The sequence below is a fragment of the Sphaeroforma arctica genome, assembly GCF_001186125.1.
Source record: "Sphaeroforma arctica JP610 unplaced genomic scaffold supercont1.453, whole genome shotgun sequence".
Lineage (NCBI taxonomy): Eukaryota > Ichthyosporea > Ichthyophonida > Sphaeroforma > Sphaeroforma arctica.
Genome location: NW_014040105.1, coordinates 43,849 through 57,147, shown reverse-complemented (window position 1 = coordinate 57,147; position 13,299 = coordinate 43,849). Strand labels below are relative to the sequence as shown.

Sequence of the window (13,299 nt, the reverse complement as noted above, 5' to 3'; positions counted from 1 at the left end):
TTTAATTTGTGAAATGAGACTGTCACGCGATTACCTAGACGTCAAACATTTCTAGCGAACCTCCTACTTATAATCTCAAAACCAAAATTTACATACCAGCTGTCCGACTGGCGTATACAGTGCAGTGTTCGTCGCACTGGTGCGCACCTGGGGTGACCGAGTCCCCGAATGGGTTGTTAGGTACGGGCTACTGTACATCATTTTGGAAGAGATACACCTTTCCAGTGGCTTATGTTGTTATACGTTGAATACGCAATGACTTGGCGCATTCCCTCAGGTACTTAAGCACATAATACTTTACGCATAAAATGGTATAGCGCAGATAGTTTTCACCTTTCCATCATCTTGGCGCAGATGAACGGGATGGACTTGTTTACTTTAAACCACCTTTACATATACGCACCTTTCCTAACACCACTGTTGGTTCATATATATATATATGCATACTCGCATAAATATTACTTGAGGACAGCTTCACTTCACTACTTTAGTCATTTAGCAGCTGTATGCTCCTGAATTTGCAGTATGTCATTGTCAGCTTGTCAACCACTGAAATCATGATTAATTCTCTCAGAGTACATTTTTGTTCTTTTCAGGGGTGATTATTTTCTATAATAAAACTATTTACCCTTTAACGCCTATAGAAAACGTTAGCATTATAGTTGCGGGTCTCACTTAAATAAAAGCTGAACTTTAAACATAATATTCTTCCCGTTTATAAACGGTTAACGTTTATATGACCTGGCATCTCGTACGTACGCAGCTTCAGCTGATTCATATTGTTTTTCAAATTTAACGGTTTAGCGTGTAACGTTTTGAGCAGCAGTGAGCTAATTGAGTATCATACACCTCATTCATCGGTGTATTTACCTGAAGATTCGTCATTTCATCGATCACTCAAGTCTCAACACAAGCGTGCACTCGGGTGCCAACTGTCAACTGTCCCGTACGCCAGAGATCAGGTGCTGCAGCAGCGCTGTCGGGAACAACAGCACAGAGACGTGTTAGCGTTTTTAACCTCTAAACTAGAGAGAGAGACGTACCTTGCCGCCCTTGCGATAGAGGAAATTGTGATATTCTTCTGTTATTCTCTTTGTATTAGTTGCCATTTTTGGGTAAATACATATCTTGCCGACTTAGCCTCAGTATAGTAATATTCACATCGAATCGTCAAACTACAGGTAGCAGCTTATTGATCTAAAGTTCAAGTGTTGCTAACGCCACTCACGATGAGTTACTCAATCTCGAAGGTTCATTCGGTTGTATCAATTCGAACGGCAACACAGAGATGGCCTCGCTAGCAACAGAGATTCAACTCAATATAAAAGCCAAGTTAAAATACTAGAATATAGTGCAGGTTCAATGGGGGGTTCTTGTCGTTTGAATGCAGGCGCCCGTCTTACTCGCACTGCAGATGGGAAACCCGGATTGGTTTGCCTATGAGAATCTCAAGTACAGCTATAACGAAGTTCTATTGCTCAATGTATTTGAAGATATTCCGGACAAACGAGTGGCACCGCTCATAAAATCAAGTTGATGCGATAACTGTGTATATATACACAGGAGTCTCTTATAATACGTATAAGTGGTATGAGAGTGCAAGCTAGATAGCTTTTTTCTTCCCGCAGTGGATTGTACTAAGTTCAATTGCCGTGAATATAACTATCATTTTAAACTTCCGCCATAGCCCATGTCCACGAGACGAGAGTGTGGTTTTTGATTGGTGTCGGATCGGTGTGCTTGGCAGTAGCAGAATGGTATATCGTGGATTGTGTGTTTCACATCGTGAAGTAACTAGTGTTCACAATAGTGCTTTAGCAACTAGTCGAAATACTTCTTGAAGTCACACTCTTAAATGTGGGCTCTCCCGTTCCAGGTCACAGATTGACTGACACAGCTGGCGAAATCAGAGTGAGTAAAGTGCGTATCAATAAAGCAATGGTGCAACAATTAGACTTTGCCCTCGGGAATGTCGTTTCAGCAATGTTTCTTGTTTGAGTAAACATATTCTCAGTGCATGGTAAGCGTCCACAGACACCACGCCATGTCTTAGAGAATTTATGCGGTTGTACTGGCTATTGAGTTTTTGGCTATCGAGTTACTAGCTATTGAGTCACTAGTTATTGACTTACTAGCTATTGACCTATTAGCTATTGAGTCACTAGCTATTGACTTATTAGCTATTGAGTCACTAGCTATTGACTTATTAGCTATTGAGTCACTAGCTATTGAGTCACTAGTTATTGACTTACTAGCTGTTGAGTCACTAGCTATTGAGTCACTAGCTATTACTAGCTATTGAGTCTCACTAGTTATTGAGTTATTGGCTATTGAATTACTAGCTATTGAGTCACTAGCTATTGAGTCACTAACTATTAAGCCACTAGCTATTGAATTTAGGGTTGGCTGTTCTGGACGATACATAGCTGTTACCACCTTTCGGTGTGGTCATTGATGAAGCCAGGCGAAAACTCACCATGACCACTAAAGGGTCTGAACCGGCAGCCATAGTAGCGCCCTGGCTTCTGCCTGACTATGAGGGAATTGGGGAGACCCCCCTCTGGAATGAGGCTGATATCAATACTTTATTGCAGAGAGAACTACCGCCGGCGTGTTGTACCGCTACACCGGCAGCAGCGAAAGTATTAGATACCACACAGAAGGAACAAAGGCCGACCGTTCTTAATGGGCTTACGCCATACGCACACGATGTCCGCAAGGGAAACAGCGCCAGTGGCACGCTTTCAGAAGCGTACAACGGTAACCGTTTACCAAAAGACAGCTGCGCTAACCACCCCGGGCCTATCAGCAGCAATACAGTAACACAGAGAGAGCTCTCGACAGAGTTGCCGGCCCTGGATAGTGTGCCACCTCTACCCACACACAACAGCAACAGCCGAAGAAGTGTTATGGATACACTCAGCTACAGCCATCTGGATGCTGCCGACGATGGCGTGAGTGAGACTGGCACACCCCGGGAAGGGTCCTCGAGCAGCTCGAATGGGAGAGAGTGTATCACAGTGGACAGAGACACACCTACGCCTGACGCTGAAAGCTCGAGTCCGAGTATGCTGCCAGCCCAGTTCCCCTCACCTTCAGATATAAGATCTGTACGAGTTATGCCTACCAACGACTACTATAGGAACACCAACACCACCCCCTTGCCGAATAGAGCGGAAGCCACGCTCAGGGCTACGATTGGGTCCACGGTGGCTGTACCGGCGCAGCTGCAGGCGACCACGCCAACACGAAACGATCACGATACGATGGCGAATGCTGATGAGACTATTGTGAACACTAATTATATGACATCTGATCGGGCCGAGGCGCCCGAAACTCACCTACCAACCAGCTCACCAGCCCAAGGAGACCCTGGTCTACTACGCAGGCGGATGGCTGGGCAGAGCGTTGCCTTTGACCGAGAGAAGTGCAGCGGTAGTGAAACAAACATCTCGGACAGCAGCAGCAGCAGCAGCAGCAGCAGCAGCAGCAGCAGCAGCATCCCCGGTGTGTACTCAGCACGGGTGCGAAGGATCAGTGCGCAGAAGGGCCAGGACCAGAAACCACCTATCACTACCACGGGTGCGGGTAATAGAGGGTTTATTAGGGACACACACCGCGTAAAAACCAACAGGGCCATTGCGAACAATAGCAGAGAGGACATCAGATCACAGCCTGCGACAGATGTGCGGACTATCAAGGCAGAACCGCTTGCACGCGCGCCTGAAGCAAAGCAGAGACGTGAAGGATCCTGCAGCGGCGGGGTGAGTATACGGATGTGTGTGTGTAGGAATGGGTGGCTTTATTTGGCCGTGTGGTCTAAGGCGTTGTGTTCAGGAACTAACCTTTTTTTTCATTTCTGATAAACAATTGTTGTTTCGTATGGTTCATGTGAGACACACTTGCGTTCTTCTCTTGACACTAGTGAGTATTCAAAACTAAATGTGTATATGTGTGAACTGCACTGTCCTTGTTGTCGCCTTCCTATGTACTGTAGCTGGTATAGGGTAATAGCACGAGGCTGCTGTGTGATGTGCTTTCGATGGAGCAATGTGTACACTACTATGACTAAGGCGCACATAAAACACAATATCACGACGTTCGTTTCAGGCTACACCGACTGCTTTGCACCAACAAAGTATCCTTCCATATGAATGAGTGGGGGTGGACTATGACATTCCCTATAGATGGATAGCGGCTCATATATAGCCATCTGTACTATTAAGTATATGTAGAGAGAACAAGGCATAGCCGCAATGAATTGTGTTTGATAATGTATACGACTAAAGTGTTATTGGACCGCGTACTTCCGGGTGAGGCGAGTGAGGTCTGGTATGTGAGGATTGTGTTTGTACTGGTGTGGGTCTTATGTATTTCAAACCCTCTGTTCGATGACCCAAGAACTCCGCCTCTATATCTCGTTCAGTTGAGAACCTTTGTGCTGTACGCATGAACGTATATTGTCCCACATCGCACATAATAGCACACATTCACATCTCCACACTCTGGGTACCACGCTCAGCTTTATTATTGAATACTCCACTACAAGCCACTCCTACAACCTCTCATATGCCGCATACGAGAAAGTGAACAAATGAGTTTGCAATCAAAGACGAGCGGCGAGGCTCTATTGCATCGTCTACATTTCTCAAGTTAGGGCTGGCAGTGATATACGCATAGCTGTTGATGGAACTACCAAATATTTTTATAAGCTAGAAGAAAGAGTTGTTCCCCTTACCATGCCGCAGCTGATGAGCACCGCTTGTGTATCGGGGTAGCGATGATAGGATACGTGGAAACATCGGAAATGAAGTACTGAAAGCTTCAACTTTATTTATTGTCAACACTCACATTTTATATTTGCATATACACCACACCATGCACATGTAGGACTATGCTACAGTATATGCGGGATGCCAACACTTTCATGTAGGAAGTTCTATCTTGGACCGTTTTTGGGTGTACACACCTTCATACAGAAAGTCTTACCTTGGATTGTTTTTGGGTTTGGAAAGTCCTATTTTGAACCGTTTTTGTCCTATATCGCGCAGATATGGTGTGATAGTACGATAAACCTGTACACCCCGATCCACTCTCAAACCCACAGAAACTGGCACACGCATTCACAACACTGTACAAAGCGCTCGGCTTTCAGTGTGTTACTATGCCACTCTCCTGAGCCATGACGAACTATATATAAATAAACCAATCATGTTTATTCAAATCGTGCGTATTGCTGCTTGGTCACCGATTGTTACAGAAGTCCATCGGCCCCACAAACGGGCGCGCACGACAAGGCAGGAAACGGGGATACACCCCACGGTCAAGGAGTACACGCGTACGGCCACAGCACGAGACACGCACAGAGTCACTCTTCATACAAGGCTTTGCACACGGGAGTGTAGGTAGGGGTGTGCAGCACATATGGAATGGACACGGGGTGAAGCCCCAGACAACAAAAGGGTTACGTATGGGCGAGACGGACAGGCCTGCGCAGGTTGGTATAGCAAAGAGCTGCACGAGCCGAGATAAGGTTGGTGGTCGTACAGGACACGCTGGGGCGGATGAGGGCTGCTTTGCACCTGTGGCTCCCAGAAAAGGTGCAGGTGCAACGGAGCCCGCCGATGGTGGGGTGGTCGGTTCAAGCACCTTGTACCTGGGCTGTGTTGAAAAGTCCTCGCACAAACCACCGAGCAACCCAAACCACACACCAGATCAAACAGAGACCAACGCCTATAACCACACATACAGGGCCACCAGTCCCACATCAGGACAGTCAGGAAATAGTCAACCGCGTCGTGTATCTCCGAATATCGAGTCGAGGCCCGAAGTGTCCAAGCAGGGGCAGAGGATTGGTGCTGTTAGTAGCGTTGCCGTAGTAGAGTTACCAACGGCAAACGGCAGGGCTGTCTCTACTGCAATAAAGCACCCGAGCATGCACATACCACTGTGTCGAATAGAGGGGGTCAGAGCTGCCGATATATCGCACCCGGGGAGTGCGAGCAACGTTGGTAAGGGTATCTGCGTGAAGCAAGATGGAGCCCCACATAGGCCAACATGGAAGGTTGCAGAAGATAGTCAAGGGGCGCAGGGTATTGACCTGTGCTTGAGTGACAGCGACGAAGAGGACTCTGTCGACACTATCTTAGAGCAGACACAGGCACTGGAGGCCATAGACAACGAGAGAGACGCACTGGAAAGGACTACGGATGAATGCGAGGGAAGTGTGCATCCTACGAGGGACGCTACTCATGGTCTTATCTCTATCACTCATGGGTCTACCTCTAGTACTCATGGGTCTAACTCTAGTACTCATGGGCCTATCTCTAGTACTCATGGGTCTACCTCTAGTACTCATGGGTCTATCTCTAAAACGGGTGAATGCGGGGGAAGTGTGCATCCCCGTGGGCCTATCTCTAGTACTCAAGAGCCTACCTCTAGCATTCATGGGTCTACCTCTAGTACGCATGGGTCTATCTCTAGTACGGGTGAATGCCAGGGAAGTGTGCATACTACGGCGGATGGTACTCATGGGCCTATCTCTAGTACTCATGGGCCTATCTCAAGCACACCACACGAACAGGTTCAAGGTGAGGGAGGTGCAGACGTCGAAGCTAACTTGCCAACAGCGACGGTTGATGAAGGCTCCAGTGATGCACTAACGCATAAGCGTACGGTTGACCGAAAGGTTGCAACTGCAGCAACCCATGAACCAGGACACCCAAATGAGTATGCCAGAGCCAATGCGCGACGCACCCGGCAAGCCCACTCACCCGGTCTCGAGTGTGCACCTGGTGCAGGTTTTGGGGCGCAAGTATGTACTTCCGGCCCGCTGCTTGGATACCCAAAGGTGTCCACAAATGCAGGCAGTACGTGCGATCGATCAGCACAAGTATCACAAACCACGGATGTAGAAGCCGGCGGGTTATTGGGTGATAGCCGGTTGGATGTGGTTGCAAACACACAGTCAGCGCTACACAAATTGCATGACAGTACTGCGTCAGGTAATAGTGTTGAAGAGAACACAGACCCACCGCATGCCCAGCCCAGCACACCCCCTGCTGAACACACGCCAACCACATCCGGTATTCCTGACCTGTGCACCGACAGAGCGCACGCTGAAAACAGCACGCGCGCGGAGAAGAATGGCGCAGATGTTCAGGCCTCTGGGTCTCCTGTGCCCAACAGTGCCAACCAAGGAGGGAGCTCTCAGTATAACTTACGGTGCGAGAATAAACGCGCGGTGGTGGCTGCGCAGGGAAAGGCCCACAGACTTGTGGAGCAGGGAGTACCGAACAGTCCAGCAGACCCTCACGGCAACGGACGGACGCACCAACCTCTGGGACGATCCCGAACATCGGTTGAATCCACACTACACACCGCAGAGAAGCCCAAACAGACCGCCAAAAAGGAAGGCCGCACGAGGGCTACTAAGCGCAGGGCCGTAGGTGCAACTACAGCGCAACCAATGCGTAGCCTGCGTTCAGCTGCGAGAAGTTCTGTACGTCCAACGCCTGCGAGGCAGTCCATACGCACGAGACCACCCGCGGTACACCCACCCGCACGAGCACACGCGGTGAAGTCTACGGAGAGGCGCCTCAGCAAACGAGTACCTGAAGTGAAGATGACTGAAGTTGGCGTTTGGGACGCTGTAGACGCTCGGCGCTGTGCTAGTGCAGACTCTCCGTCAGAGAACACGTACTTGACTCTGGATGAGTTGAAACACTTGCCGTTGGACCTGTCGCATTACCCCGCCCACCGTACGTCACTCCCTAAGATTGTTAATCTTCTTAAGACTGCAAAGGACTGTACCATGCATGTCCCTGCAGGTCTACGCTGCTCCATAGATTCTAGGCTGAGGAAATGGGTGGGGGACAGTGGTTTTAGCGAAATGAGTAGGTCGGTCTATCGCAATATATCGCAAGGGATGAGTCCCACGGGCAGCCCCGGAGGAGACGACAATGCCGTGGTGGTGAACACTGTGATGTGTGTGACTGACGATTTGACTGAGAAAGACCCGGCTGATGTCACTGAGTCAGCGATTGAGAGACCTGCAGACACGGGTGGCACAGGGAACGCAGACTACACAGACGATGCGAATGATGTAGAAGACTCACGGTGCACGGATACAACGGCCGGTAGCATAGCCATCGACACCACGAATAGAGCTGAGCGGAGACGCACTGACCGCTCATCTGCAGCAGCCGTCGAGAGAGAAATGAGTGTTGTAGTCACAGGGAAGGAGACGAGTCACACAAGCATTGAACCGCAATACAACCGCCTGGAACAGAGGTGCGACGCCGAGTCGTACCGTAGGACCGGCGAGGAAGCGAATACGACGTGCGGGGTGTACAGCGCAACTGGAGGCGTAGATGACACGGCCGAACAGTCACACAGTACGACCGGTGACTGTGTGGGATTGGCCAGCGACGCACAGAACCCGACCGATGTGTCCCACAATACGAGGAGTGGTATATCTACAAACTCCGGCGGGGAACTCTGTATGACAAGTGGGGCACTGCATACGACCGGAGAGCCGCAGAACACCGCATGTGGGACGGGCAATACGACAGGTGAGACACAGGGTGGCACTGATGCAGCTGACACCATGGCCACTGACACGCACAGCGCGGCTGAAGGGACAGAGACACACCACTCAGCCAGTGACATGCACAAGCCCACGGATAGGACACAGGACATGGTATGTGAATCAGCCGACACTTGCACCTCCTCAGGTCTACCGACCGCACCCTGGCCAAACAAACGAACACACCCAGACAGCACACCCAATCAAATACGTAGTACGATATCATCCCCTCAACTGACCCAGAGTGGTGTTCCCGGAACTGCAAGGGAGCAACGAGCCACCACTGACTATGAGGAGAGCAGGACGGTAGCAGACCTAAAAAGGAGGGCCGCTGAAAAAGCCGCGGGTGGAAAGGGTCAGATTGCACCTGAAATAAACGGGGAGGAGAAAGCTGCGCCAGAGACCGGCGATAGCACTGAGTCAGTGGGTGAATGCACAGATACCATTACAAGCGCTGGTCAGGGCACAAGCCTGGGTATGGAGAGAGCAGGACGGTTAGAATTAGCGGAGCCGCACGACGTCCCATCCGCGGGTTCTAATGTTGTACTTACAAACGAAGTGCTGGACTCGTTGGTGCCGACGGCTGCTAAGGCCAATGCAAACGAAGACTTACGCGAATCCATCACAGCCACTCAGTCTGACAGCGTAGCAGCCGGTGCAGGCACTCAAAGGGAACCGCAGGTGGATAACAGCAGCACACTTACAGGCACACTTACAAGCACACTTACAGGCTCAGAGTCAAGTACACGCACACAGCCCAGTACCAACACACACCTGACGCCACGCGAGAGGCTACAAGCAGCACGACAGCGCCGATGGGACAAGCTAACCAACCCTGTGTCAATCCCAGCACGACGCAGCACCCTTAACAGCACGCGTGTACAGCGGTGTGAGGTGGGGGCCAACCCACACATCACGACTGAGATACGGCGCACAGACGCGCGAAGCCTCGCCCACCCTGACACGTATCTGGCGTATTTGCAAGGGGAAGGGCAAATGGAGTCCAAAATCCGGGAGGCGAGTGCAGGACATCGGACTTGTCCGGCCCGAGAGCGAAGAAATCGAGGTTATTGTTCAACTAGTAGAGGTCGCGGTATGGTCATGGCTACCAACCGGGACGCACAAGCACAGACGAAAGGTGCCGAGGATGGATCTAGTAAGGAATACGAAGCCACGAGTGATGAAAGTGATAGCTGGTCAGAGAACAAAGAAGACAGCCAGTCAGGCCACGACAGTGACACCGTGCGACGTACACCGCACAACGCTACCGCAAGTAATGGACACTACGCTATAGCCACCTCAGGACAACCCATTCCCATGCACACAAGGCACCAACGGGAACACTCGAGGGACTACCGAAGTGCTACAGACCGGACCCACAGGCTAACTGACACGCACCACACTACTAGCACACACACCAGGCACACCACGATCAGACTGGCCACTCCGCCTCAGATGGCAAGGGCGTACAACAACCGCAGCACCACAAGAGCGTGTAACACGCAAACTCACACGAGTGCGGGCGATGAACCGCTTCACAGCGATGCAGACAGCGACGACGAGAGCTTCGATAGCATTCCACGCTCTTCTCGCGCTGAATCCCGCGTGCTGTCACGCCGAGAAGCATCTAAGGATGTAGCTGGTCGAGGGGTGAAGAGGGCGACCAGCGCAACATGGCCTCCGCGTGTGCTGGCGAGGCAGTCTCCTGTCAGAACAGCCCGTTCAGCGACGAAGAACAAGAGAAAGCAGCTCACACGACAGTCCACGGCAGAGTATGAACCTCCCAGCACCAGTGACAGCAGCAGCAGCAGTAGTATTAGTGGTGGTGGTGGTGGGAAGGCGATGGGCAATACAAGGCGCCGGAGGGCTTATAACAGGGCCTCGAGAACCACCCGCCAGAGGGGTGCTGAGGGGGGTCTGAGTGGCACTAAACGTGATAGTACGAAGCATACGAAGCACTCGGTGCAAGCGGAGGAAGGAGTGGTTGAGGAAGAGTCCAGCTATGCGGAGAGTGGTGGCAGCGATGAACAGTCTGACTCAATCGCACGCGGCCCTACAACGGCGGTGCGGCAAAGTGAACTGCAGACCCGCGGCACTAAACGGCGCCGAGACAAACTGCGGCCGGACCAAGCAGATGGGGATAGTAGAGATCAACTACTACGTACAACGAGCCAGGGAAGGGCAAGTGCGACTACGGAGAAGGAGAAGCACTCTGTCGTATCCCGGTACGGAGACCGTACCAACCCACTCCCATTCGACTGTCCACAGGAGGGGTGTGGCAGACGCTTCGAAACGCTGCATGAGGTGTACGAGCATCTGCATGCGTATCACTGCACCACGGCGGAGACGAAGCCTTATGCGTGCGAGTTGGAGGGGTGCCACAAGCGCTACGTCACCCGAGGTAACCTAAAACGGCACTACACAACCCACACCGGAGAGCAGCCGTACGCGTGCACATGGACGGGCTGCGGGATGCGGTTTGCCGGGAAGCCCACGCTCCTCAAACACATGGAACAAAACGCCGGCATGCACCCGTACGCGTGCACGCACAGCGGATGCCGTCGAGTGTTTCAGACCGAGCGCCACCGCAACTTACACACCGAGAACCACTCAGCTGCCCACCCACACACATGTCCCATGTGGGGCTGTGGGAGGGGCTTCCAATCGGCGGCGGACGTTGCAACACACTTGGAACGTTATCATGACGCACTCCCGTACGACGGAGGCACCGGGCCACTCAAAGCGGTGGAGATGAGCTATGGCACTAGACCACTCACAGCGGTGAAGATGAGCTATGGGGAGCGGCTGGCGAGGCAAGAGATCGCGCGTGCGAATGCCTGAGAGTCGCCGGACAGTACGAGGGTAGACCATCGCACGCGTACTAGTACACCCGGTAGGCAGTATGTAGGTAAACCCTCGCACACGTACTAGTACACCCGGTAGGCAGTACGGAGGTAGACCATCGCACACATACTAGTACACCCGGTAGACAGTGCGTAGGTAGACCCTAGCGCACGTACTTGTACACCCGGTAGATGGCCCATCCTTCCTGCAACTAAAGAAAGCATTATATACGAGGCTACGCATTGGTGAAAATTCTATACATTTCGATATACCAGGATCGCGGTTTACTGTGGTAGCATCATCCCGATTCTAAAGTTACTAATAGATATATAAAATAAGAGTGACAGTCGGTCTATATACGGCAGTACGGGTCAGCACTCAAGTGTGCACAGAACCCTAACAAGTTTGGTGCCGTGAGGGACGACGAATGGTATCAGATAAGCGTTCTGTATATTAAATCGGTAATAAGCTTGTGAGGAATAAAGTGATAATAAGCAAAGAGCCGCATGGGCAGTGTGTAGTGTCACTCTTCGTGGTGGGCAGAAATATGTTCTGTAGGTATTCTGAACGAGGCTGGCTGGCAATTATTAGAACTACTGATGGAAAGGAAGTACAACTATAACTATACACTCCTCCATTCCAACCCCTTTATTTGAACCCCTGAATCAAATCCGCGTTCCGGATTGAACTGAGTGACTCTAGTTCCTTTGGAAAGTATGCTAAAATTAGAATCTCTAATGTACGTGCGCATGCCAATAAACAGTCGAGGCCCTCCACATAGCTACAGCAAATTGAGGGCTTATGAACAGCATGGGTCATGTTTTACTGGCTCGGCTGCCAGTTTTCATACTACTCGTTGATACTTGAATGCCCACCATACTCACTTCGCCTAGGAACCTTTACGGTTATGGGTGTGTGCGAGTCAGTTTCGAACATATACGTACTGTTGTACTACATATGTGGCCATGATAAGATTGATAGACGTTACAATGTATGTATATGTGTACATTGAATTTTGACAAACTCACACACTATACTTTTAACTTAAACTTATACGCTGTACTTTTAACTTACACTTTTAACCTAAACTTACACGCTGTACTTTTAACTTACACTTTTAACTTACACAACTTACTCACTATACTTTTAACTTATACATACTTACGCACTGTAATTTAGCTTACACAAACTCACTCACTATACTTTTAACTTAACAAACCTACACACTGTACTTTTAATCTACGCAAACTCACTCACTATACTTTAAACTTGCACAAACGTACTAATTATACTATTAACTTGCACAAACTTACACACAATACTTTTGGGCTCCTATACCCAGCTCCAAATACCTATATAGCTATATATAGTTGTTCAACTATATATTTAACTACAACTATATAGTTTAACTATAGCTTCATATTTACCCCAAAACAACTTAGGATTACACGCAAAACACTGATTGGCATTTAATTGAATGCAAAGAAGGCATGGTTCCTATGCATGAACCGATGCTCTCGAGGACAACTGAACTTGAAAGATCTCATATAAAATCAGTCAAACTGTGTATTGAGGGGTAGGTGAATGACGGCAAAACTTGATACACACATAGACACGCTAAATGTTTCCAGCTTGAAATGACCAACTCGAAATACGTGAGAGTTTACAGAAGACAGTGGGAACATGCCATGTACTAAAGATTTAAGATTAAGTGAGGAAATACAATTCCTTATGCGTGAACAAATATGCAAAGTAGTGTAACAAAATAAAGAAAAGACTTTGTCAACAAGTGATATATATATATATATATATATATATATATATATATATATATATATATATATATATATATATATATATATATATAT

The 13,299-nt window shown here is 49.5% G+C and overlaps 1 protein-coding gene across 1 annotated transcript; it reads left to right on the top strand.

The window, feature by feature from the left end:
• Nucleotides 1–2,477: 2,477 nt before the first annotated feature.
• Nucleotides 2,478–11,428, top strand: SARC_06380 (hypothetical protein; the record flags this gene model as incomplete). The annotated part of the gene is made up of 2 exons (XM_014299717.1): nt 2,478–3,764; nt 5,261–11,428. 2 exons carry the CDS (start codon nt 2,478–2,480, stop codon nt 11,426–11,428), a joined length of 7,455 nt encoding a protein of 2,484 aa, XP_014155192.1.
• Nucleotides 11,429–13,299: the final 1,871 nt, after the last annotated feature.